The sequence below is a fragment of the Petromyzon marinus genome, chromosome 29, assembly GCF_048934315.1.
Source record: "Petromyzon marinus isolate PM22_M1 ecotype Great Lakes invasive population chromosome 29, UKy_Petmar_22M1.pri1.0, whole genome shotgun sequence".
Taxonomy (NCBI): Eukaryota; Metazoa; Chordata; class Hyperoartia; order Petromyzontiformes; family Petromyzontidae; genus Petromyzon; species Petromyzon marinus.
Window position 1 is genome coordinate 3,982,779 of NC_133695.1, and position 27,124 is coordinate 4,009,902.

Here is a 27,124-nt window from a genome sequence, read left to right on the forward strand (position 1 = left end):
AACGCTCCAACCGTAAACCCCAGGACACCATGCAAGCAGGCGCTGCAACCAAGCGGATGGGCAGGATGAAAAACCAGACCATCTCGCGCATCGACCGTGCGCCCTCCCCAACGCTGTCTCACTGCCTGTGTCTCGGGAAGTTGCTGACGCTGTATATTTAGTCATAATTTGGCCGCTGCATTGACAGGGCTGCGAGCGTGTTCGAGGAGGCTTATTCGGACGTTGCACAGCTGGGGGTATGGATGGGCCGTGTGGTCTCCATGTCGGATTAACCACGTGCTGTGGTGACATTTAGGGAGGTTCCCACTTGCCCAAATTAACGCAAGGCAGTAATTGATTAATTGTTTCAGTAACATGTTCATGAAAAAATAATTGAAGTTGCTGGATTGCTCGAAGGTCAGAACACATTAGTTGCCAATGCTGGGCTCCTAGGTTAGAATCCGGATTGCAGCTGCCCGTGAGTAAAATGGGTTCTCAAGCGTAGCGGGTTTTAATGGTCTCAACTTGGTCACCCAATGACTGCACAAAAACAAGAAACAAACGAAATCTCAGAGCGGAGTGTGTAGGAGAGTGCGCGACCACTACTGTGCAAAGAATAAATTGGCCAGGTGAAAGCATACTTGGGAAAAGTCCTGTGAAAAAATCCTCTCCGATGCACACAGCGCTGTTGCTCTGCGAGTTTCGTGAATTGAAGGTTCATTTGAGGCCATGACGCCCATGGCACAATATTAAAATAATTTGTGGAAAATAGCAGCAGAATTGTCGTCTATTTTAATTGCCTTGAGCATTGTGATCTGAAAGTACAATCGCATTGTGTTTGTAATTCATTACAAATTGCACGATTACAAATGTAAATGGCTCCAGGTCAGCATAACAGGGTTGTTTTTTTACCTTGAGTGGCAAGAAAGATCTTGCCATTTTTGCAGAATTATATTGATTATAATGTTTCGGTTCATATAGCGTAGTTAATGCAAATCGCATCTCATAATCGCTGAGGAAGCACAGACAAGCTGGAAGGAAGCAGCCAGGTGGTGAGCTGGCACCAATAATTACCCGAGTTCTGCAGTCCTCTATATATTAAGATGTTTTAAGCCAGTTAATGTGTTTATGAATATATGGGAGGAAACTGGAGCACATTGGGATCCTAGGATGGAATGCGCATTATACATTTTAATTAAAAAAAATTCTGCGCCTAGTTGCGGAGCGGCCAGACCAAAACGAGCGTTACTTAACGGACCTCTGTTGCTAACATCCCAGCAATACGAGGGTAATTAGCGCATTAAATGCCCCCTGCTTTAACCCTACACATTGTTAGGCCCAGTGGGAGGCGTGATCATCACAGTCATTGCATGCAAATGAGAAGGCAATTAAAACGGCGGGGGTGTGGAATATGCAGGGCATCTCCGTGGCCCATTGTCGTGGTTATCATCATCGTCAGTCATGATCTATCCATTGCTGGATGAAGGCCCCCCACCCCAGGCCATCACCATCTCGCAGCCCGGCGACGGAGCGATCCACCTCGCACACACGTCCTTCTGAGCGGCAAGCGGTCAGAAACAAGCGGCACTCTTGGAGGGTGTGATGGATAAGGGACGATGATTTAATTGCCTCCGTCTCCGTGGTGGACATCGTCTCGGGTTTTTGGGTGGGGGCGCGTGGGCTGCCCTCTCAGCCGTGGCTGCCACTTTGTTGTTAAGCTTGACAAGCGGAGACGGATATTTGTAGGCGGCTTGGTGATCTGGAAGTGGAGGGGGGCCTGAGCTGATTGCGTATGGGCATCTGTTAGGAAGCTGCTTTTAAATCTAGATGGAAAACTAATTTTGTGTTTAGTTTGTTGTCCTTCAACGGCACCTCCGATCAGCACGGTTGGCTACGTACGGTGTGAGAGATGTTCAACGCACATACGTGCACCTTGCGTGGATCGTGCGACGGGAAGCCGCGGTTCACGAAGTCCCCATGGAGTGACGCTGGAGTGTTTCAGTGAACGCTTGTTGTTTCACGAGTCTCGGTGGTGCATGCCCGTGACCAAACCCCACCAAGTTTGGTTGAGCCGAGCTTGGTTGACCCGAGATAGTGCTTGAAAAGCTGGCCAAATGCGTAATAAGTGTTATCGGCCATGGGGCTCCATTGCGAGCAATGCAAAATATATATACTGCTATGCTTCCATATGCTTAGGGGCCCTTGTAGGCAAGGGACAGCTGTCTCCTGATGAAGCTAGTTGTAATTACTGGCGAAACGTCGTGCTCAGATTGTCAATGTTGTGGCTTGGCTCTCCAACACACGGGTCTGTTGTACTAGTGACGAATTGGCATGTTCTGTTTACGTGACAACCCCTTACGAGTTGGCTGTGTCGGGTGGTGGTGGATTTAACGACACATTTATATCTTTACGTGATCTAACCCAAAAAAACCTGTATTATGGATGATATTTTTTTTATTTATAGCTTTCGTGACTGCAGGGACTCATATTATTGGTTCTTTCGGTAAAGTCACGTAGAAGGGAAACAATAAAATAATATAAAATATAAAACAATAAAATTCTCACGACGTTTCAACTGCAACACAAGAAGTCATCATCAGGCCTGAAAACCACAGCAAGAAAATTTGCTGTGGTTTTCACACCTGATGATGATTGCTTGTGTTGCAGTCGAAACGTCGTGAGAATTTTATTGTTTCATATTAAACATTATTTTATTATTTTATTGTTTCCCTTCTACGTGACTTTACCGAAAGAACCAAGAATATGGATGATATTGGTCGCGAAAGTCGACGTGTTAAACTGGTCTTTGTTTCATCACCCTGTATGACTAAATCAATCCGGAACGTGCTCATCCCATCAGATGCCAAAAGCTAAGCAGGCTAGAGGCTGGACATCGCTTGGGTGGGCGACGACAATGTGCCACGCCGTCGTCTATGCTCCCCGCCTTCACCAACACACGCGGATTGACAGAAAGGACGTAAATTGTTAATGCAGGTTGAGTGAGACAGTTTTATGGCGGTGAATGTGGGTGGGACAGCACAGACTGTGACGATATGTTACGTTCGGTATTATGCACTGACAGGCCTGTAACCAAATCAGCCAGTGCGTGGATTCTGACACTGGAGGTTGGTGAATGATGAGGGGGGAGGGGGAGAGATTGCAGCTTCCTGCAATAAACTATTTTGTTTGCCTCTAAAATAAAAAAAAGTCACGATGTTCGTTTCTATATAAAAAAAATAAGTTCACATGCTCCACAATTACTTAACATGCATCCCCCCCTCTTCCCTTTCCTTGATATATAACTTTTGTCATCTGGCCACATGGCCGGCCTGCTCTAGACCAATTCTTCGACCACATCAATTCCATACACCCAGCCATCAGATTTACCATGGAAGTCTAAAAAGATGGCAAGCTACCTTTTTTGGATGTCCTGATAAAAAAGAGACCTGATGGTTCAATGAGCCACTCTGTCTAAAGGAAAGCTACCCATACGGATGCTTACCTGAAACCGGATTCCCACCACCATCCATCCCAGAAGAATTCCCTCATCAAGACTCTGCACCATAGAGCCCAATGCATATCTAACCAGGAACACATAGCCAGTGAACTCAAGCACGTACACCAAGCTCTTAGGCTAATGGTTACTCCAACTACACAATCCGCAAAGCTATCACTCCAACCATGAAGAAGGACCCTCTTGAGGAGCCTTTCAAAACCATCACTTTACCATACATTGCGGGGATCACAAAAAAGATATCTAAAATTTTGAATAAACACAAGATCCAGGTCCGATTCAACACATTACATAAAATCCATGATCTGGTTCCGTCTGTAAAAGATGTGATTCCGGACATACAGTACCCTGGCGTCTACAAACTAAGTTGCCTCTGTGGTAGTAGTTCCATTGGAGAAACCAAACGACATGTCTCGGACCGCATTCGTGAACACAAAGCAGACCTAAAACACGGTAGGACCAACACCTCGGCTGTGGCAGATCACTGTTATAATTCAGTAGGCTCACATGACATTGACTTCTCCAAGACAGAGGTTCTTTGCAAGCCATCTGGCTACCATGAGAGATTTGTTCATGAGGCTATCCACATATACAAACACAGAGACAATTTCAACCGAGAAGATGGATTCTGGCTTAGCAATCATTGGAATGATTTGATAAACCATTTCGGGTCTTAATTGATTGTTCACTCTTACGGTGGCTTTCAGACCGCATCCATTATTTTCGTCTTCCCCCTCCTCTTTTCCGAACATAGATGGACTCGTCCATTTGAATAACTGCCAAATCGCTCTCCGTGGTGCTAACGTAAAAAAAAACCCGCCACTTTTTTCAAATTTTCTTGCTGTGGTTTTCACACCTGATGATGATTGCATGTGTTGCAGTCGAAACGTCGTGAGAATTTTATTGTTTTATATTTTTATTATTTTATTGTTTCCCTTCTACGTGACTTTACCGAAAGAACCAAGAATATGAATCCCTGCAGTCACGAAAGCTTTAAATCAAAATTTTAATCAAAATATCATGATTAATCCACTGCTTAATGCAAGCCTCTCCCTGAGTCGCCATCTCTCCACAGTGGACATCCGCCCAGTCGCGAAAGCCCACGTGTTAAACTGGTCCTCCTGGGATCGCGTTACCTCCTCTCCCGCACCGTCGTTAGTCTCGACCGGCCCGCCCGTCGTCACCTTGTGTGCCAACATGTCCTGGCCCAAGCCCACTTACTTTTCTTGACGGTCAATAATTATTTCTGGAACTTTTGCAAGTGGTCCCCTAATCCATGCGTTTTCCCATCCCTGTGCCTCAAAGGGTGCGTCTCTTCGCCCTTCTTTGCGTGCCTTTCAGCGTTTTCCTCCACTTTCGTTGTCAATGTCCATATGTTTTCGATCCATTTGTTATATAGCCAGTAATTTACACAGTACACGTATATATAAGTATATCATAATGAGCGTTAGTTTGCACTGTCGCCGTATGAGCAGGGGCGGAGCCAGGATTTTGACTGGGGGGGGGCTGACTTCAATATTCTGAGATATCCAGTGTTTATGTTTTCCAATGGGCGCCACAAATGTATAAAACAAATTTTATTGGATTTGAACGCGGAGTTTATTAACTGGTCGGAGCCGCTGATGTGGCTAATAAGTTCGATAAGTTCGAAAGGTTGCCGCTCAAGCAGCCTGCAGGGCAGCACACAAGGTGGCAGCCTGCAGGGCAGCACGAGGTGGCAGCTTGCAGGGCAGCACAAGGTGGCAGCCTGCAGGGCAGCACACAAGGTGGCAGCCTGCAGGGCAGCACACAAGGTGGCAGCCTGCAGGGCAGCACACAAGGTGGCAGTCTGCAGGGCAGCACACAAGGTGGCAGCCTGCAGGGCAGCACACAAGGTGGCAGCCTGCAGGGCAGCACACAAGGTGGCAGCCTGCAGGGCAGCACGAGGTGGCAGCCTGCAGGGCAGCACAAGGTGGCAGCCTGCAGGGCAGCACAAGGTGGCAGCCTGCAGCATTTTGCAGCAGCCGGATATCCGGTTATCCCGATTACCGACTTTCTCAAAATTTCAGGGGGGCTAAACCCCCCCAGCCCCCCCTGTGGTTCCGCCCCTGCATATGAGCAATGCTGAGCTGCTACCTTGGGTGCTTCCTCCAAAGCGCGCAGCAGTTACTCGGGTAGGAGCATCAGCGGATGTTTTTTCATGACGTGCGTAGGGAAATAGCGCTTTGTTTTGGAGGCTGATGCCCGTCGACAGTGGCTTGGCGTATACTGCATTTTACATCTGACAAATTTCATGATTGTGTTGCCCTGAAACCCTGTTCCAGTCCTTGCTGACACGCAGTGTATATATGTGCAATAATGCACTGTAACGTTATTGCTGCTTCGATGATTGCATCTTTGTTCACGAACCCACACTGACCAGCGTGGCGAAGTATAGTCAAACAACACCCACGATCAACAGGGCGTGGGAAGCCCTTCGTTCAGCATCGGATTGACAAGGGGCCGTACGTTATTCAGCTATGGTGAATTGTTAAAGCAGGTCAAGTATGGAACTGGAAAAAAAACATTACAATGCCAGTATCAAATAGCCAAATGACTCCAAATGCTAAGCTGGATTTGAGTGACTACCATACATAACAGTTTGTTATTGGTTGCTGCGGAACTCTTATGCTGTGGGAAGGAGAAAGCAGTGGAGAAAAATCCGTTTTTGTGCTGTACTTCCACGCTTTCCCATCTGTGCTCTGTACAAATCAGCACCCCGACTGACCAGCGCAGAGAATTATAGTCAACTGCATGGCATGGAGGCCTTCATCCAGCAGTGTATCAATAAAAATGCATTTGCTTTTTTTTCAGAACGTGTTTGTGTGTGTATAGTCAAGGGTTTACTTCATTATAAAAGCAATGTAATCATTGCCCATGCTTCATCCTAGCCCACATAGATTTCAGCTGAATACAATATAGTTTGTTGAAATTGTGATTGGATGTTTCTCCACAGAGCGAGACATTGTATAATTCTGAGAATGCTGAGCTAATACCGGAGACTTCATAATAGAAGTAATCAATATAATCGATAACAAATCTTGTGCCAATCCATTGTTGGTTGATGACCTCTCCACACCATATAATTTGTGGGTGTTTTCTTTACTCTACTTCACCACATTTAGAGAGGCATTCATCATTCAGCAGTGGATAGACCGTGGCTGATGAAAATAATGATGGAGGCACCCGAATCGGATTATCTCCTAAATAGCAATCCTTTCTCATTGTAAGGTTGAATGCCCCCCGGAAGGCTTTAAACAATAAACTATCCTCTGAATTTCTATGAAAGTAATACAATTGCCGCAGTGGGTTTATTACAACTTAACCACAATAAGAAAAGTGTCAATATTTTAAGTTTGGATTTAGGAGGCATATTCATTCACTGAATGTTAAATCGCAATTACCATCACCTCCTGCCACTGTGCCACCCTCCGCAAATATCACGTGTTCTTGTACTGCTAAAAAAACTGAACCAAAACAAAATTCAAAGAAAGCAGCCTGGCCTTTTCAAAAAAATAAAGCATCCATTGCCCACCGGAAAGAATTAGCAGTAGTGGCGGCATTAGTTTGGGAGAAAGCAATTTAAATTCATAATGCATTTTAATTATGCAATACAAAATTGTCCGTATGAGTGCCGATAGTATGACAAGAAAAATTTAGCATTTGTGGAAATTCTTCATGCAGCGGTGCGGGTGAGAAAGAGGAAAACGATTGCAGGATGCAAGTGCTCGGGCGAATGTGAATTACATTTTCTCCTTTTTTTCAGAAGCACTGCAAATGGACAATTTAATCTCGAATCCAAACGAAGGGGGTGCGTAAAAAGAAAACACGCAAGCCGCGGTCGTGTCCCAAGTAGCCCGCGCCTGTGTCCGAATCGTCAAGGAGTGCACTCGATCTCTCAGATCTTGTCTCAAAGGTTCACGGTTCGAATGCAGCAGCCGCCCTGGTTGACGCTGCAGTGTGTTTTAACAGTTGAAAAATAGGCGGCGTCCGCTTCGCGGGCAAAGTTGAATGGTCTCCTCTGATGTCAAAAACAAGAGTAGGCCGTTGTGTGTGCAAGCTTCGTGGTCCAAATTGGCCAAGTGCAAAAGATCACCTTCAAGTTATTCGATTGGAATCTACACGGCAGTCATCCCCCCTCCCCACTACTGTGAAAGCGTGGCAGGACTTTTCTGAAAAGGAGTCTTGAGACTCAGTGAGGTTTTCCTGGGTAAACAAGCAAAGTAAATTATTAGTAATGAGGTCGTGCAAAGCTCAGCAGGCATTTTTGAACCTGGATAGCATTTGGATGGCCATCCACCACCGTGCATAAATCAGGCCTTGGCTCGTGTGTGATTGCGTTGTGGGCAGCAGCAGAGGGGGACCTTGACTTAAAGCCTTCGTGACTGCAGGAATTAATAACAATAATAAATATTTTTTATTTTATTTTTTATTATTTGATCTATCTATGTGGCTTTACCGAAAGACCAAAATAATATACAGAGGGGGACCGTGCAGCAAAATCCATTGGTGTATCGCACTGATCCCCCATATCTACTCTAACTACCTTTATCAACCTGCACTGACCAGTGTGGTGATGTACGGTCAAATAACTCCAATGACCAACGGCGTGTGGCGAGGCCTTCGTCTCGCAGTAGATTGACATAGGAATATAAATTAGGAGCTTAAAAGTGCATTGGTGATTCAGCACGTGAGAATAATGAGAAACGTGTTCGCAAGTAACCCCACGAGAATGCAGCAATTGCTGCATTCTCAGGTGCAAAATTTTCAAACTGCAGTCAGACGGAGCGAATGTTTGATTTTGGAAAACGCCGTCCTTCACATGATGTGGCCCCTCCTTCAAATGTACCAAAGTGTGGTCTGTTGCATACAATCGTGCCATCCAGGGCGGTTGGCGCGGGTGATGGAAAGGGAGCGAGAGAGAGAGACGATGTATTCTCACTGACCGTCTGTTTTCTCGTTGCCAGGATCTGGAATGCCGTGACGGATAATTTTGGAAACGTGATGCCGGTGGACTGGAGCTCATCTCACGCACGGACCCTGCAGATCCCAACACTCAACATGAAGGAGTGCTTCGTATGTCCCCCACCAGCGTGATTTTTTTACCCCCACACAAAGGTCCCCCGTTTAGCCTGAACAGCAGGAGAATTAAAATAGCAGGGAAATGTTGAAGAGCAGCATTTCTCAAGTTTTGTGGGTCAGGACGCCGATGGATGTCCCATTGTCACTCGAGCGTATCATGACTGGGGCTAATAACAAATAAATATGACAACACGTTTAATCGTGCACATACAATAACATTTGTGCCGTCTGTTGTCAAAGTTACTTGTGCTCAAATCTCTTTGAGTCTCAAGGCTACGGCATCTGTAGCTCATTGCCATCGCCCCCACCCCCATCTCACGGTGAACTCAGTCCACGAGCCCAGACCAGATATTTAAATTATAGGAACCACATGAGGTGGCACAACTTTACTGCTTCCAATTTCTTTATGTGGCCGATAATGGTGAATTTTGTGATAACGACTTGAAATGAGTGGGTCGTCGAATAATTTCCTCTCATTGGCCATATAAATTAATTTCTACTATTAACGTTTTTCTACATCAAGTCCTACCAATTTCAGCTCTGGCTCATGGACTAACGCCACAACGCAGTCAGTCAACAGCACGGCGACCAGTCGGGGAGTTGTTCAGCCACAGCAAAATAAAATAAAACCGGATCTACGTTTGGAAAAGTTTTAGAAGCGCTGGTCCGGGGAGCAATCGCTTCGACCTCTCGATCTGAAGGTCGCTGGCGGTGACGTCTCCTAAAAACGCGGACCTCCCACGCTGCCGCCTTAGCAGTCGGCGGCCGCGGGCAAGTCCTGTCCCTCCGGCGGACACAACGTACGCCGCTATTCCGTCCGCTCGAACCTGGACGATAAAGGCCACGCGGCGAGAGCACTACAAGAGAGCTGTTGTGCGTGGGTCCCTGTCACGGCCATAGAATGGCACGCGAGATAGATATGTCTAAGCCACCGTGACCCTTATGTTGTACGAACTCTCCGTATAGCTCTCCGACACGTGTTTGGGTGGTTACCGCGTGTTGTTCGGCACAGAGTCCGACGTTTCGCTCGACGTGCTGGGAGCCTCATTGCTAAGTAGGTTATATGTCTTCGTTTCTCTCTTGATCACAACTGGACACACGTCGGAGGGCTGTACAGCACAACCACAAAACCGTTACGCGGTAGCACACAACGCTCTGCGTTGCTCTCTACACGGCTGTGCTTGATGGATCGTTTAGGACAAAAATCCGTGCGTTTTGAGGATTGAGCGGTGGTGCAATGGTTGGGACACTTTGCTATGAAGCCAATGGTCTGGTTTTCATTCCCCAACCTTGGCCAACATAAGTGGCGTTTGATATCGGTGAAGTATGGTAAAGCGACTCGCATGACCGACACGGAGAGGGGAAGCCTTCGAGTGGTAGGATTAATTTTTGGGATTTAAGTTATTTGTATTCATCGCCACCCTACCGCCGATCACATGCATGTACTCTTCACTGTGTGGCTCTTTTAAAGAAGTAAGATGAACAAATACTTTTGAGGCTGCCGTGGTAGTCGGGCTGAGGAATCCTCAGTACGTCTTGAGAGGCAGGTCCCTGTGTTGGAAACAAAACAATTATTTTAATTTATTTTAGTCTTGTCCTCGCTTAGACATGAAGAGACATGACATTAAAGAATGTGGTAATTATACAAAAATATTTAGCGAATTGCGCTGCAAGACTGCAGTGTTAAATTAGATTATGTGAAAGGAACAATATAATGCTAATGCATAGGTCTTTCGGTAAAGTCACGTAGAATGAGAATAAAATAATAAATTGATAAAATAAAATAACACAATAAAATTCTTCATCAGGTGAAGGGACGAGACAGTCTCGTCCCTTCACCTGATGAAGGCCGCTTGTGTTGTGGCCGAAACGTCGTGAGAATTTTATTGTGTTATTTTATTTTATCAATTTATTATTTTATTCTCATTCTACGTGACTTTACCGAAAGAACCAAAGAAGATGAATCCTTGCAGTCACGAAAGCTTTAAATCGAAATTTAATGCAATCTTTTTAAAATGTGCACTTGATGTTTTGATTAACGTAAGCCTTTCTTTGTGAAAAGGGGGTCGCTCCGTGACTATTGTGCCGCGTACAATGGACTTTTAGAACAATACTTGAATCAACATATTTCAAAGCCACACGGAGTAATATCGCTAATTTTCTCCATGGTCAAATTTTGTTCCGTATCTTAACGAACAAACACGTTCATAATAAAGCGTACGGCGTTACCTTCACATGACTTGCTTAGTCATTGTGTGGTCATTGAAAAGCTTTGTCAGTTTTCTTATTTAGGGCACTGCAATGTAAAGGTGCCGAAGTAAATAACTAAAACTGCCTCTCCATTTAAGGAAGAATGTCTTATTATTATAACGAGTGAATAATTAGTGCATTTTGTATTCACCCCATTCATATGACGCAAGGCTATCCTGTAGCCACTGTTTCACAGTATAGTCTGCTTGGAGTGTGTAATGTTGCCGTGTGGTTTTTATCTAATTTGCAAATTAGGTCATTTCCATGCGATTTTCAAATTTGGCAAATTTGAACCGCAACGCTGGCACACGTGGCCTACTCTTATTCCGCAAACCCTCCCGCAAAAAATAAAAGTGGCAAACGCGCGACCGCCCGGCCGTGTGTGACCGCCACACAAACTCCGTGCGCTTTAACGAGCGCTTCGGTGCCGTGGAATGTGTGTGCACGCGTGCGTGTGTGCGCCGGGTCAGCCGCGTTTCCATCCCACGCGTGCGCACGCACCATGGTCTCCCAACCAGACGGACTCCTCGTTGGGACGCGAGCTTCCATGCGCGTTGTCACTTGTCACGCTCGGTCAGCGTCACGCGCTCGCCCGTTGTTCGTTTGCATTAGGGGCGTGAGGGCGCGTGTGGTGGGCTCCAGAGCCCGAGTGCCCCATCTCGCGTACCGCCGATTGGCACCACCCCCACCTGCCTCTTGCGCCAACGACCGCCTTATAATCGGCGCTCGCCGACGGCACTTGCCGCGGCAATCTGCACGGCGTCGCAGCTCTCTCTAACGCCGGTGGACACTTGTGAATAGTCCACGGTGCAACTGCGATCGCCGGTCTCAATTCGCGGACCACGGTACGCCATGCTGCCCGTTTCGATCGTTCACCGGCAGCGTTCATGATATTCACCAGGGTACTCCTGAAGCCGTCCGCTGGCCCACCGACCCCCGACATGGCCAACTCGACGCCTACAAAACATTGCTGATCAACTCCCCCACCATACGAAAGATGAAGTACAATCATTGGGAGGAGAACTTGATTGTTTGCATGTGTTTGTTTTAAAACGTACCAATTTTTTACGTCAAAGCAGTAGAACAGTTGGGTGAAGCCTACTTGGAACATCAACATGAGAGGTGATGAATCCTTACTAAGGACCAAGTTGGACTTTCAAGTACCTTTGTCATACATTAACACACAGAAACCTCAGTTGCTCAGTTACTTATGTCCTCTGAAGAAGCAGTGGCAGGAGTGACAGCTGGAATTTTACACATAGTGTTGCCAAGTCGAAAATATTCCTCCCGAGTACCCGATTAGTGCGGCTAAGATGCTGCTTGCAGTGACGGATTTAATATTGTTTCTAAGTGGTGGGCCTCACGTGGCCACGGACAATATGATTATCATGCCGTGGGCCATGTCAGGCACTTCAATGCCGTACCTGCATGCGGGAACCAAGTGTCACAGGCACTCCCAATTAGCACGGTCGGCTACGTACGGTGCCAAAGAAGTACATACGTACGGGGAGACTTTCCTGGGTGTTTTTAAAACGAAATCCGATTGATTGTGTCACGTGCATTGTGTTAGCTGCGACCGTGTTGAGTCTATAGCAGTGGGCAGCAGACTATCTCCAGCTCGCGTTTAATGTCATTGGAATATTGTTTGATTTTGGACTTCGTAGGTCACCATAAATACAACCGAGTGTCGCGTTGTGTTAAGGCTGCACCCCAACCTGGCGTCACCTTCTTCCTGGATGTCGGCAACCAAAAATCGCTCCACCCTCTCCCGCTCTCTCTTCCTCTCCCGCGTCCCCCTCCTCATATTTGGCACGGGCGCTTTTAACCGTAATCACACCGACGTGCGGAGCGCTCCCGGCAACGTCGCCGGGTGCCGGCGACGTTGACTCGAGAACCGCGCTCGTGCGCTAGGTAGCGCGTGCGCGGACGAGCCAAGAGGCAGCCTCGCCGGCGTCGCGCTCGTATTTATTTTGAGTTCCCTCTGCCGGCGCGTGCCGGCGAGCCGGTCGTTACGGGCACTCGCGCTCGGGCGGGTGCCACGCCGCTGCCGGCGAAGGGGGCTACCCAACGATAGTCTCATCCCGCGCAGCCATAATCCCCTAGCGAGACGCATCGCGGTGACGACGGCAACGTTCCTGTTTGCATATTTTTTTTTACTTCGCCCATTTTACGGCCAACGCGTGGCGATGAGTAGTAGTGGCGCCAGTCTGCCCCCGTGACGCCCACCTCGTAGAATATCGGCGGAGAGCCCAGGGAATATCCGCGGAAATAACTAGCAGCTATCGAATTAATGACATCATTGTTTTTTGCCGTTTGGAAGCCCGCTGCTATGCACGCCATAATATTCCATCCGCCGGCCGCGAGGACGTGCGTTTGGGACGAGAGGGCTTGGCGAACTTGAGCGCTGCTGGTACGGTTGAGGTACGAGAGATTAAAAGTGGAGACAAATTTTTACTTAATCTGGACGGCATTTTTGATTTGCCGAGGTCGAGACGAAGTGCGGTACGTTACGAGAAGCAAGAGATGGGTAGAGACGGAGATTTCAAACTGTGGACCCCCGGGTTGGAAATGACACATGACGAGGAGGATGATGATGATGATGTTTGCTGGACCTCGTATTCGTAGCTCGGCTGTGGCAGTGTTGTCGCAGCACATTTTCCGCAGCACGACCGTGACACGTCTGGAGCCGGGTATGAAAACAATCGATAATAATGATGTTCATTTAATCAGCAAAACCTTGCCGAGTCTCAAGGCTATTTTTCAGCAGGATCCCGCATTGGGATTCTCAGAGCTACGTTCCAGCTCTCAGAACATAAAATATTGCGAAGACTGTCATACGAGTAACATTCATGCGTGTTAATGCAGAGGGGTGGAAAAGAACTGCTCCCTATTGTGTGGATCAGATATCATTTAAAGGGATCACAGGGGTACCTCTGTGATATCCGCTTCTGTGGACCGTTCTTGTAGCACAAAGGGTTGGACCGCTCTGTGAGAGAGGTCCCAATGGATCTTTGGCGCTCGTAACGACACCAGTAGCACAATCGAGATGAATCTGGGTAAAAGTGACGAGTAATATTCTTGAAATAAAATATAACACCCCGTGTTCAAGATGGCAAGGCCGTGGGTTCAAATGCTCATTGGGATTAGCCCACCTCGTTCCATCGCATTCGTTCCTTCATGGTGGTTGAATAAGAACTTCCAAGTGGGAAAGTAGGAATGGTGATCCCTGAGCGGATCGTTCGCCTTGTGACATGACGTGTAAAGCGCATTTGGGGATACATTTAAAGGGGGGGGGGGCAAGCAAAAAAAAGTCTCTAAAAATTTAGAAAAAATAATCACGAGGCTGTCTGTACGTGCGTGGAATTCTGTCTGTACGTGCGTGGAATTCTCTCTGTACGTGCGTGGAATTCTCTCTGTACGTGCGTGGAATTCTGTCTGTACGTGCGTGGAATTCTGTCTGTACGTGCGTGGAATTCTGTCTGTACGTGCGTGGAATTTTGTCTGTACGTGCGTGGAATTCGCGCCCGTGTGCACAAAATCCCCCAGCTGCTACAGCTGCATCCCTGGGGGGGGGGGCACCGAACCCCCCCCCAACACCCCCCAGTCTCCCCCCCCCCACCCCATCGCGCTGCCCCTCCGCCGCTCCCCAAACCAAACTGGCGTGCGTTACCAAGGCAACGGCACTCAGCTGGCTGCCATGGCAACACGCACGCTATTGGCTGTTGGGCTGAGGCGATGGGTGAGGCGACATCCCTGGCTTTGTGAGAATGAATACATGAATGAGAGAATGAAGGAACGGATGAATGAATGAATGGATGTGCGAGAATTGTAACTGCAGCCGTACGAGTAGCAGAGCTCCGGTATCGTCGTCATCTCGATGCGGTCCCTCGGCGTGTTTACGCTGTGATGACATCGTCGTGAGCCCCTGACCCTGGAGTGCTGCGCTATTTAAGCTGGCTCGGATATCACTTAATGTTCCGGCATCAAATAATAATAAATATAATAATGATAAGTTAAAGCCCTTGGTCAATTCACTGCTGGATGAAGGCCTCTCCGTATCAAGAGGTAATGGGGGGTTACTTTACCAAATGTTAACCACGATGGTCAGTGTGGGCTAGTCAAGGATCAGCCCAGGACCGTTTCAGATATCACTCCATACAGATATTAGCTGTGGCCAGGATTCGAGCTCGGGTTGTTGGTCTCATAGCGCGAACTATTGCGCCTCCGCGCTCCCAAATCTCGCTATCCTGTGTTCTTATACCACTGCCGGAGTATGCATGTACGTTGAACTCCTTTTGCACCGTACATAACCAACCGTGCTAATCGTAGGTGCGAAGTGTTTACGGTCGTCGTACCCCGGTTTATGTCGGGGATGCGTTCCTGAAAGGTGCGGCGACGACTATCGAAGCAACTTGCCAGAGTCGTAGCAGTGGGTGGTGGTGGTGGTGGAGGCGAAAGCTGAGGCGACGGGTAGCGAGAAAGGACGGATTATGCCGTCAGCGATGCGAGTGTGTGTGTAATAATGAAGTGACGACGAATTTGCGAAACGACGTGAAAGTGGGAGACGTAAATCGGGGTGTTACTGTTTAACAGTTACAGTAAAACGTTGGATTGCGAGTAACTTGGTCTGCGAGTGTTTTTGCCGGACGAGCAAAAATTTTAAATAAATATTAATTTGATAAACGAGCGAGGGGTCTTGCAATACGAGCAGCACGTAGACGCTTTGTCTGCAGAGCGTCACGTGATCACAACTGATATACGAGTGCTTTGGATTACAAACACGTTTCCGGAACGAATTATGCTCGCAATCCAAGGTTTTACTGTATTTGGCTGCTATAAATATCTACGTGAATAGTCGCTTCGTTGAGCAATCATTTAAAAAAAAAACTAGATTGCTCAGTGGGTCTTACCTGGTAAATGCTATTTATATATCATATGGTTCGGTGGGTGAAATGTTACTTAATAGTATGACACTGAGGAGTCTGGCAGGTAGTGATAGGGGATGATATGATTGATAAAGGTGTGATTGAAGCCCATTTCGTCGGCTGAGCGGCAGGCAATGATTTGCAGATAAGCGCGCGAATACCACAATCGCCGCTTTGCGTACAGGAAGCTTCATTGAACCCGCTCTGAGCTCATTTATAATTAAATCATTTGCCCATCACTGACATTACTTTGATGATTACCCTAATTTCCCTGCACCATTACAGGCACGTCCTCGGACTTGCTGTTGAAAACAATGGAGCGGATTGCCAATCAACATGAATAATTAAAACGGGGGTCGTATGTCATTACTTGTCATGCCACTGCTGGATGAAGGCCTCCCTACGTCGTGTCAGTTGCGACACTTTTAAATTGACCATACTTCACCGTGCTCGTCTCAGCGCGGGTTGGCGAGGGTGGGTGAGAGGCCCAGGGCCAGTTTTAAAATCACTCGCCACTGGTGTTAGCCGTGGCCAGGAGTCAAACGCGGGTCGTTGGGCTCATTGCGCGGTGTGTACCCGCTGCACCATTCTTCCACCGCAGTTCGCATTACTGGAGTGGAATTTTCCAAGTTAGATTACACAACGATTGGGCCATTTGGACACTACCGCGTGCAGCTTGCGGTTTGTATTTTGAGTATGCTCTTCGTACATTTCGATGTTACTCTTAGCGCTTGCCCGCGCATATTTGCACGGTTGGCTACGTACAGTGCGAAAGAAGTTCTACATACAAATGAATGCCACCGATTCAGGTGGCACTAGACTATCACACGTGGAATATAAATCGGTTCCCTTTTGCCCTTGCGGTACATTTAGAACACAATAGGTGCTTTACCGAAAGACTCAAAGAACATAATATGCGCTTTTGAATCTGGAGTAAAAAATATAACATACTAAATGGTAGTTGGAATTGATTCTCACATGGACTGTTATGAACATACAGGGTCTGTTTGGGTCACCAACCATGTAAGTATTCCCTTACCTGGCACACCATGTCCAGTTAATTTATTGCTATAGCTGTGGCTACTGGTCACGCGACTACTCCAGTCAACCGTCGGCCTGAAAAAAACGTCATTGAGAAATCAAGCACTGGATGCGCGTATGAGGAGCGTGAGAATCGATTCGTATGCCGCACGAAGGAGAACGTGGAGATAATGATGATGATGATTGATTGAACTGCGTTGCGTGTGATTGACAGGAGCCCGAGGGCATTACACTCGACCTGTCGGATGATGAGGAACTCCGAGAACAGCTGGACATGCACTCCATTATTGTGTCGTGCATCAACGATGAGCCCATCTTCACCGCCGAACAGGTGGGGGGGACCCTCTCGTGCACGCGCTCGCTCACATTCGCACACACAGTGGTCGCCCACGTAGCCTTGAACTTAATGCCATGGGGGGCAAGTGCTGCTAGGGAGCACTTAATCAAGGCCAGCACTGCCTTACAAGGGGTGTGGTGTGGCCAGGTATCACATCCGGGCTGCCCCCTTTTGTCTCCCCGGTGTTGATGTTTACACACCACTCCAGGTACTCGTATTAGGCTAAGTCGTGGGAGAACCAGGATCGGTTCAGATAATCACCACTGCTGTTTGTCGTGGCCGGGGATCAAACTCAGGTCACCGGGTTCGTAGCCAGTGCGCTAACCGCTATGCCGCCACTCCCCACAAACACCAAATGCAAACACCACACGCAGACAGCCACACGTGCCCACATACTCGAGCACATACAAGAACATACCAATTAATGCATATATGCATCCAACACATTCACCGGCAGATGCACACGCGCAAGCACTCACACGCGCCTACATTATGCACGCACCCTCGGGAGGTAGACCTTTGTGTCATTATCCTTTTAAGTAGTCGACACAGGCGAAACAGATGGAGAGGCCCGCTTAACTTCCCCTCTCCTCCGATAGTGCGTTCCATTCACAACGCGATGGGGAGGGGCGACCGGCACTCCTCTAAGGTTAACACAGGAGTAGGGAAACCTTCAACCTGCAGGCCGCATGCGTCCCATGACTTCGCTCGCGTCATACGGCTGGCCCGTGGCCGTATGAGGCCCTCCACTTTGAAATTCCTATTCGGCCCTCGGTAAGGACGAGCTTCCACCACCGCCTGCGATATGGGATTCACAGAGTGACTTACACAAGGCAGCCACTGCAAGCATCTTAGCCGCTCTAATCGGGTGCTAAAGGGCAATATATCTTCAACATGGCAACGCCATGTGTTACTCTTTGGTTCTATTTGGTAAACTCACGTAGGTAAAAAATAAAACAAAAAACACGACGTTTCGGCCACAACACAAGTGGCCTTCATCAGGTGAAGGGACCAGACAGTCTGGATGAAGGCCGCTTGTGTTGTGGCCGAAACGTCGTGTTTTCTGTTTTATTTTTTACCTACGTGACTTTACCGAATAGAACCAAAGAGTATGGATCCTTGCAGTCATGAAAGCTTCAAATCTAGAAACGCCATGTGTTCCTTATCGTATCACGCTCAAATCACTTCTGTCACTGCAAAGGCCTCTCTTGGCAGTGATGTAACGTTCAGGCGCCTGTGCTAACGTGTGTCCCCCGCCAAAGGTATTTTAAAAGTCCCGTTCGGCACCTCGGTAAAGAGGAGCTCCCACCCCCACCGCTGGGTTCGCGCGACGGCGATGGGGACGCTCGCGCGGCCGGTGGTGACGCACGTCTCTCGCGTCCGCAGGTGATCGAGGAAATCGAGGAGATGATGATGATGCAGGAGTCTCCGGACGGCGAAGAGGAGGAGGAGACCCCCACGCAGTCCGACCGCCTTTCTCTGCTCTCGCAGGAGATCAACGCCCTTAAGCGGTCGAGCACCAACAACTCCTGCCAGGACCGTGCGTATTTCCCACGCCCGTGTTTACTGCGTGGTGGTCACCCTCACACACCACACGTGTGCCCTCCCCATGCTAAATTCTGCTTAGCTTCTGAGTGTCTCCGAGCGCGCTGCATGGCACCATCGCTGCCATCATCATCGTCAATGTCGTCATCGTCACTGTCATCATCATCACCATCGACATTGTCTACATCACAATCGCTGTCGCGATCACGATCGTCATCGCCAGTTTCATCGTCAAGGCCACCATCGGCACCATCGTCATCTGGATTTTTATATGAGCAAATTAACTATTGCGCGATAACCTTTGCCACAACCGTCATATACATGTACAGCCCTTTATTCGTTCCGCTGCTGGATGAGACAACACCTACGCCGTGTGGGTCATGGGGATTGTTCGTCATACTTCACCACGCTAGTCACTTTTTACGTATAGGCACATCCTCACCCAGCACACCACATCCAGTATACCCCTTGCTTTGTCTGTGGCTGCACCGGTCACGTGCTACTCCAGACTGCCAGCGACAACGTTAAATATTCATTGAGGAAGTAAACCCTGCATCCTCAACTCTCATTGGCTTGCGAAGAGCAAGTGGTTATCTTCCTCTGCTGGATAAATGCATCCATCTCCAAAAGCCCTGCCAGGTTTTGACAATGTTTTGTTCATAATATAATTAATAGCTTCATGCCATAAGAATCATTGCATTTTCTTTGCATGGGCGCTCAATTCATGGTTCGAATTTTCCAAGTTTGAAAAAAAAGCAGATTACTCACTTGGAATGTACATAGCAACCATCTCCCCTCCTTCACTGCAAAAAAAAAAATGTCTGGATCCTGCTAGTCGGGAGACTTGGTGAGGCTTTCCTGGCTAAGCAATCATAGCATCAGTAGGAATGCTAAAACATTCTGAGAACTTTGCAGTGACAAAGAAAGCCGCCCGAAACGTCACCCCCCCCCAAGTGGACGTGTCTAGTGTCGAGCAATGCAGGCTTTGCACGCGTCGACGGGGTTAGAGGGCCAGTCGCAGCAATCTCCTTTCCCGGTTTGCGTCCTTCGCTTCGGCCGTCGGAGAACGCGGCTAAGTGGCGGTGCGTTCACGCAGCGCGTACGCACCGCCAACCCAGCCCACTGGGTTGGCGGTGCGTTCGCCTCCGCTGTGTCCATTGCAGCTGTTGGTGGTCGTCGTCATCAATGGCCACGATCAGACCACTGCTGGGTGAATGGTTCCGCAAAGCCGTCGCAGTCTCTCTCGGTCCCGCGATGTCACAGTGCACCCGGCATCTGCGTACGGGCTGGTCTCATCGCTTCATCTTGGCGGTGGATGTCCTCGTTTTTGTCGAGCGTGCCGCTTCCTTGCTGTCTATCGCCCGTTTTTAATTTAGCTGTCTTGTCTCCTCTTGTCCTGTCTGTCCGCGTGCCCCTTGCACTCTTGAACCGCAGCTGTGCCGCCAGGTAATGTCACCGAACACTTTGCCGCGTCCGTATTCCACCCACCGCCGCCACACACTTCCCATTATCGCAAGCGATTGGCCGCGTCCCTCTCGTCCGCACGCGGGAGATGTCTCCCACCTCCTGTGGTGGACGGCGTTTCACTCTTGTTTTTTGGATTTCCCCCCCCACCGCTGGCCCACGTGCCCCGTTGTTCCGCTAAGACAGGAGTGGGGCTTAGTTCCATACGGCCCACGAAGCCTGCCACTTTGAACTGGCAACCGGACAGCTATTTGTCCGTTACTGTGAGCATGTTAGCCGCATTAATTGGATGCTGGAGGGGAATTTTTTCAACCTAAAAAATCGTGTTTTCCAAGTTTAGCATGCTCGGTGAAGGCGAGCCCTATTTATCTTATGTATGATTTAATGTGTGGTTCACCAAATCCACCCAATGCCTGGATGCTCGCTTGAGCAGGATAACCACATTGGCTACGTGGCCCTTGGTAAGGAGGACGTGGCCTCCCACCCCTGTCTATGCTACGGGACTCACGGTGCGGCTGCCCGTGGCGGTCGTGCATGTTCGACAAAGAAAGCCGGCCCTGAAACAATGCCGTCGGCGTGCCCCCCCCCCCCCGCATTGGAAATGTGCATGCTCAAAGCAGCGAGGTTGTAAAGATGTGCCTGTGTGTCCTCCTTTCCCCCCCACCCCACCACCACCGCCGCCGCCATCCTCCCCACCGCCATCCTCCCCAACGCCATCCCGGAATGCGAGGTTATTATAATAATTGCGGCCCACTCCCCAGCTCATGTTATCCATCGTGCGTTCGTTTATTTGCATGAAAGCCGGTGGCGGCTAATAGCATGTGTATGCATGCTTGCATGGAAACAAGGGCCGTTGTTACACTCATTACATCAACCACAGCAGCAGCAGCAGCAGCCTGTAATGGTACAAGCTGCACCTTGTCTGTTGACCGCTGAAATGGAGACGAATATGATTGTGTTTTGGCGTGTGTGTGTGTGTGTTTTTTATGGGGAGCGGTGGCGCATCGGCTAGCACGCTGGGCTATAAACCAGGCGATCCGAGTTGGATTCCCGCTCACAGCAAACACCAGTATCGATTATCTGAACCAGTTCTGGGCCTCCCTTAGGTCGGCTCAGCCTCTACGGACTACCTGGTGCGATGTGTATACATCGCCACTAGGGAGACAAAGTCGGCCCTTGTTTGTGTATGTATGCGATTAATGTGTTGTAAAATGTAATATCTCAATTGTTTCTCTTCTCAGCCTGTTAAAACAATCGCATTACATTCGGTTGTTGTTTATTATACCCCGTATTACGTGTACGCTTGCGTGCGTGTGTGTTGCTGTTTCGGAAGCTCTTTAATCAAAACATCCGGGTGGCCGTTATCGCTTCACGATTCCATTTACAAAGAGGCGGCCCCTCTCCTCGGCGGAACGGGGTGTGGGGGAGCAGCTGGCTATGCTTGGGGGCCATGTCATGGGAGGGAGGCCCAACGCTGTGCTTCGGCGGGGATTTTGGGGGTCGCCGCGTTTCTGCGGTGGGTGGGTGGGTGGGTGCGTGCGTGCGGTTGCTGTAAGCATCGGTGTAGAAGCCGAATTTTTTTTTTTCACAATTTCTGAGCGGTTGCGGTCGTGAATAATGCATGACCCGACTCGTCTGTTCTCTCTTTCCCCGGCTCTCCTTCGTTGTTTTTTTTTTACCACCTCCCCTCCCGTCTCCGTCGTCGCGACGAGTCTCGACATTTCGACGGGGCTCGAAGCGACGAAATCTCATTCCAGCGTGCGGTGTTTACGTTGGCTTCCCCTATTTTTTTTATGATTTGTGTCTCTCCCCATTATTTTGTACGCTTCTCGCCGGCACGCGTGATTAAATCGGCCGGCCGGCCGTAATGATTGCTCAATTTCTACCCCGACGGCACCAAACTCTTTCTCCGTGCATTACAGATCATTGTTTTTTATATCTCCAACTCTGCCCCCCGGTTTTCGCAAACTTTAACGGCTTACGCGCGCAAACCTCACGCGCGCACACGCTCTCGTTCTCTATTGCTTCCATTCCCGGCAGGCTGTGGAGTGACGTATTGTAGTGTGTGTGCGTGTCTTTTTGTATCTCGAAACTGTGCGTTCACTGCGCGGTAACGACTACTGTAACGCAGATGTCCAAGGACGGAATCCGCTGTTGCGTTCCGCACAAATGGAGACGGAGATTCCCTTCGTGTAGCCGTGACCAGGCCAGCCGGGGTACTGTTAGCGAGCACCCACGGTGCACAAGGGGATGATGTGGTCGGCGCCACGCATGGCCTCCTTTGTCTCCCCAGTGCCGAAGTTTGCGTACTGTACCAGGTACTCCTTTCAAGTGGAGCCAAACTAGGAGAGAAACAGAGCATGAGTTCTGATCACACTGATGTTAGCCGTAGCCGAGGATTTAACCCAGCTGCCTGGGTTCCACACCAACAGAGCACACGCACACAGACGCACGGCCATACTCACTCACATCACAATGAAACAGTCATGCAGTACCTACCCACGTATCGACTTGTCTGCCTATCCACCTATCTACCAAGCTTTTTATCCACCGACGAACATATCCACCACACCTTCCTGCCTACCTATCGACTAGCCTATCAACTCACCTACCAATCTATCTGCCTTCCCTCCCACCTATCTATCAACCTACCTATCCATCCACTTTCTTACCTGCCCACCTATCAACCCACCAACCTAGCTCTTCATCCACTCTCCTACCTGCCTTCCTATCAACCTACCTAACTACCAACATATCCACCTCTCAGCCTACCCAAGACGAGTGCTGCACTGCAGGCACCAATACACCGGTGTATTTTTCAACCCTAAAAGAGAAGCTGGCTCGGCCCACACCCCTGAGTGCCGGGCAATTGTCGGCCGCGTTGCGGTTGGACGGGCACCACCGCCACGCGCCGACCGGCCCCCGACCCCTTTCTCACCGCCACGCTGCTCGAAACAAAACTGGTTAGCGTGGCCTGCTATAGCGGTGGATTAAATGGTCCGGAAGCAATGCCCGCCTGCCCACCCGCCCGCCTGCCTGCCTGCCTGTCTCTGCCACCCTTAAAAAAGGGAACTGTAACCTCTGATAAGTGCATGCCTTTTCCCGCACCTCCGTTCAGCACGATTGGCTACGTACGGTGCGAAAGAAGTTCAACGTACGTACATGCGTACGTACGTCTCTTGACGGAACATCCTCTCGGAAATGTTCCACCCCTGTGTTATTCGGCCCGGGTTTAAAACGTTAAAAAAAAAATATATAGAGTTCTATATTATGTTGCAGTTTTCTCCCGATTATCAATCGGCGTGCTGTTGCCTTCGTGTCACGGGACGGAAAGAATCCTCTTGGAAATCTCGCAGTGAGCGGCGCGTGGCCCCCGGTGGGAGTCGGAGAGCGGCTGTGGGGAGGCATCTTTCACGGGCCTCCTCCCAAAATACCCTTCAGGGTGGCCTTTATATGTTCTTTACACAGTGGGAGGGCGAGAACACTTTTTTTCCCCCTAAGACAACTCTCCTATGAAATAATTCGTCGCATTACAGTTAATTACGTCATTTAATTTCTCAGGCCTATGATCTTTTGTCAGATTGGATATAACGGGTTGTTTTATTGGTGTGACCGGGCTGAAACTCGTCAACTCGCGATACCCTGAGAGCTCGCATTCGAACGCAGCGGCTCAGTGGTGCGAGCTCCGGTGCTCTTGACCTCTGGGTCGCCAGACCTCCTTCACGGGGCTTTCGTTTACTTCGCATCTCAAACGGGATCGTTTTAAAATGGCTTAGCGGCTGCTGCTGCTGCCCGATGTTGTTGCGTCTGAAGACGAGAATCGCCTGGATAATGCTCCCGTTCTCCCCAGAGCTCACAGAAGCAAAGCAGGGGTTGAGCCTGGATGGTGCTTGGATGAGCGACCGCCATGCGCAGATCGTTGTTGCCTTCGCGCGTCTACATTGCGGGCAGCAAGAGGTCAACGCAGCAAAATCAATTGTCGTATCCGTCCTCTGTTCCTGCCCCCACGTCCGCATTGCCCGCCTTCCCCAAGCCGCATTGGCCTGCCTGGTGAAGTATGATTCAACCCTCCCCCCCCCCCCCCCATGATCCTCACTGCTAGTAGGGACCCCCCCATCTAGCAGCAAGGGACTGTGCATGTAACATGTATGGACATGCTGCTGCTGCTGCTGCTGCTTGAAGCGGCAAATAACCCAGACCCACGGAGCGCTGTCCTCTAAATAATCCATGCCGAAGGCGCGGCCCGTGGGTTGGAGGAGCTTGATGAATCTTTAATGACCGCCTTCTCCTGAGCTTTGGCACGTGAAGGGCGCCGCGGGTCGACCGTGGAAACCGGTGGAGAGCTCCGTCTCGGGGGGCGCAAAGCGCTGGGCGGCGAGAGAGATGGGCGCGGGCGGGGCCGTTGGCTTCATCGCGTCGCCCGGGTGTCGGTCGCCCGACGTGCTGCACGGCGTGCCACGTCTCTGCCGATCCGCTGCTGGATGAGAGATGAGGGCATTATCCCCACACCTTTGGCGGTCATGGCCGATGTTCGACCACGCGGTTGGGGTTGGCGAAGGCCGGGCGCGTAGTTGTGATGACGTAGAAATGCAAGTACAGTCTTGGATTTCGCTGTGCTAGCCACCGGGTAATCCCACAGCCTATAACACCCATTTTGTTAGGTATGATAGTCGCCCATCATTTCAGCTTCCAGGTCCAATCCCAGTCAGCATCCAGGTTTGGATGCATTCAGCGCGATCAAGTCATAAGCACACACGTGCAATAAATAAAAATAAAACATTTTAACAGGTGAAAATAATCCACCAATTCTTAGGCGTAACAAAATACATTTGGTAAGCAGACAAGTAACGTGGTTGACCGTGTTCAATTATAAAAGGGAATCATAATCCATCGGAGGAGACGCTTCCTGGGCCAATGTCTTCTTTTTTTTTCACCCGCAGCGTTCGTTTAAGGCAGGGAATACTTGCGCGGTTTTGAGGGAAGGTGCCAAAGTGTGCGTAGCCATGCACCACTGCAAATAGGCAGAATTACTCGCCTACCCGCCGATGAGTTAGTCTGCCTGTGGTGAGCAAGCCGTCCCCGCCCCCCTGGCAGAGGTCACGTTTGCGCGTCTCCTATTAGCAGAAGGAGGCATGCACCCGCAGTGCCGTTTACAAAGTGAAAACGTAAATCCTTGAAGGTTACCTCCTAATGGGGCTGTGGCATACAAATAAACGTGGTTATGAAATGCAAAATCTATTTATCTTTTTAAATGACTGCAGCACTAGTGCTTAACTGTTAGCGGGTGGGACGCATCGCACGGAACGTGATGTGAAAGGGTTGATTTGGTTGTGTTTTTCCAGCGATAAGTGTGAGTGGGCAGGATTGCCCATTGCCTTTTTGAGTCCAGGCCAACGGCACAGCGTGCTCATCCATTGGGTGCACTCGTGCAATCTCGCACGTGCCCGTATTGGCCGGGATGGGTCACTCGATCAGAACGCCGATTTCACCGAGGTGGCCAGGTGGCTGCTAGGGTGGAGTCCAGAGCACTGAGATCCTGGGTTTGAATCAAGGAAAGCTGCCTGTGATTAAACCGGGCCTTCAAGTGCAGCGAGTTGATGGTTTCAGCACAAATCGTAAAGAACAGCGTGAGAAAAAACAACCACCCCGATGAGGATTTAAACTCCATGATCCGACCACCTTAACCCCAGTGGGTTTTTTCCCCATTTATAAAGAAAAATCCCAGTGTAAAAAAAAACGATTAGATCTCTCGCTAAGCGTCGCACCCGTTTGTGTTGGAGAATGGACCCCCGCAGAAGCTGATGTCGCAAAGTCGCGAGGTCCGCACAGTAGAAGGGCAGCATTTGATCACTCTGCCTCGAAGAGTGATGTTCGTCACATGACAGCTAAACAAATATTTAAATTCTCAAAGCTGGAACTTAACCAAATTTTGTGCAGAGCCACATTTTCAAGTGATGTTTTGTGTGTGTGTGTGGATGTGCAGTCATCCATAATGAGGCTGAGGCCATAAACTCATCACACTTGAGAACGAAAATTTGTAATCACAGATGGCTGTCTGTAATCAAACCCAGGACATCAGTGGTGCCAGCTCGGCGCTCTTGACCTCTGAGCTATCCGGTCAGCTCTCAAAATGTAGAAAAATTCGATTACGTTCCTCCCAATAATTTGATCACGTCGTTAATGAAATTGAATTGCTATCCCCCACTGTTCTTTGTGATCAGCTCCAATGAATGTAACTGTGGATGTCACATTATTGATCGATGTTAGATTGTACCGGCAGGGTGGTGTCGGGTCGGGTACACGGGGTACGGCAAGGGGCCCTGCTACGGTTGCATACGGGTGGGGTGGGCGGTTGCGTTTCTGGCTTGTGAGCAGCGGTAGTGTAGCGATTGGCGCACTGCTATGAACCCTGCGACCCGAGTTCGATTGCAGCTCATGGCCAACACCCAGTGACGATTATCTGAACCGTTGCTGGGCCTCCCCGAGGTCGACTTAGCCTCACATGAATATCTGGTAAGGTGTATAAATATCAGCACTGGGAAGACAAAGGCGGCTGGGCATGGTTGCTGGCCACCCGCCCCCTTGTGTGCCAGCCTTTCTTCGGTGCTCGCTAACAGCACTCACCCCACGAGTCTATGAAAGGCTATACAGGGGATCTTTGGCTTTATCCTTTTTCTGACTACAGATGTATGGGTGGCACTTTGGTTATGGAATTATGGTGACCTAAGTTAAATCCCCGGCCACGGATAAGCAGTGGCGCATTATACCAGGATCTGTAATCGGCGCGCACCCCCTTTTGCAATACGCACTGACCAGCGTGGTGAAGTATGGTCAAAAATTCCCATAACTGTTATCACTTACTCTGGAGACATTGTTCAAATTCCTTTACAATGCTAAACAGTGAGACGGGATTCGTCAAAACTGGGGGAAGGCTCTTGTGTCCAGATGAGCCATAAACACTTGGACAGG

At 49.4% G+C, this 27,124-nt stretch overlaps 1 protein-coding gene across 3 annotated transcripts in view; it reads left to right on the forward strand.

Moving 5' to 3' along the window:
* Positions 1-27,124, forward strand: part of LOC116947329 (fasciculation and elongation protein zeta-2-like) — a 57,354-nt gene that overhangs the window by 14,713 nt on the left and 15,517 nt on the right. For 2 of the 3 annotated variants that reach the window (XM_032962930.2, XM_032962931.2), the window contains exons 2-5: positions 8,479-8,587; positions 17,024-17,140; positions 18,533-18,686; positions 20,126-20,137. In XM_032962930.2, coding sequence (XP_032818821.2) covers positions 8,479-8,587; positions 17,024-17,140; positions 18,533-18,686; positions 20,126-20,137 — 392 coding nt within the window. The remainder of the gene's footprint in view (positions 1-8,478; positions 8,588-17,023; positions 17,141-18,532; positions 18,687-20,125; positions 20,138-27,124) is intronic. The other variant, XM_032962932.2, reaches the window with a different exon arrangement.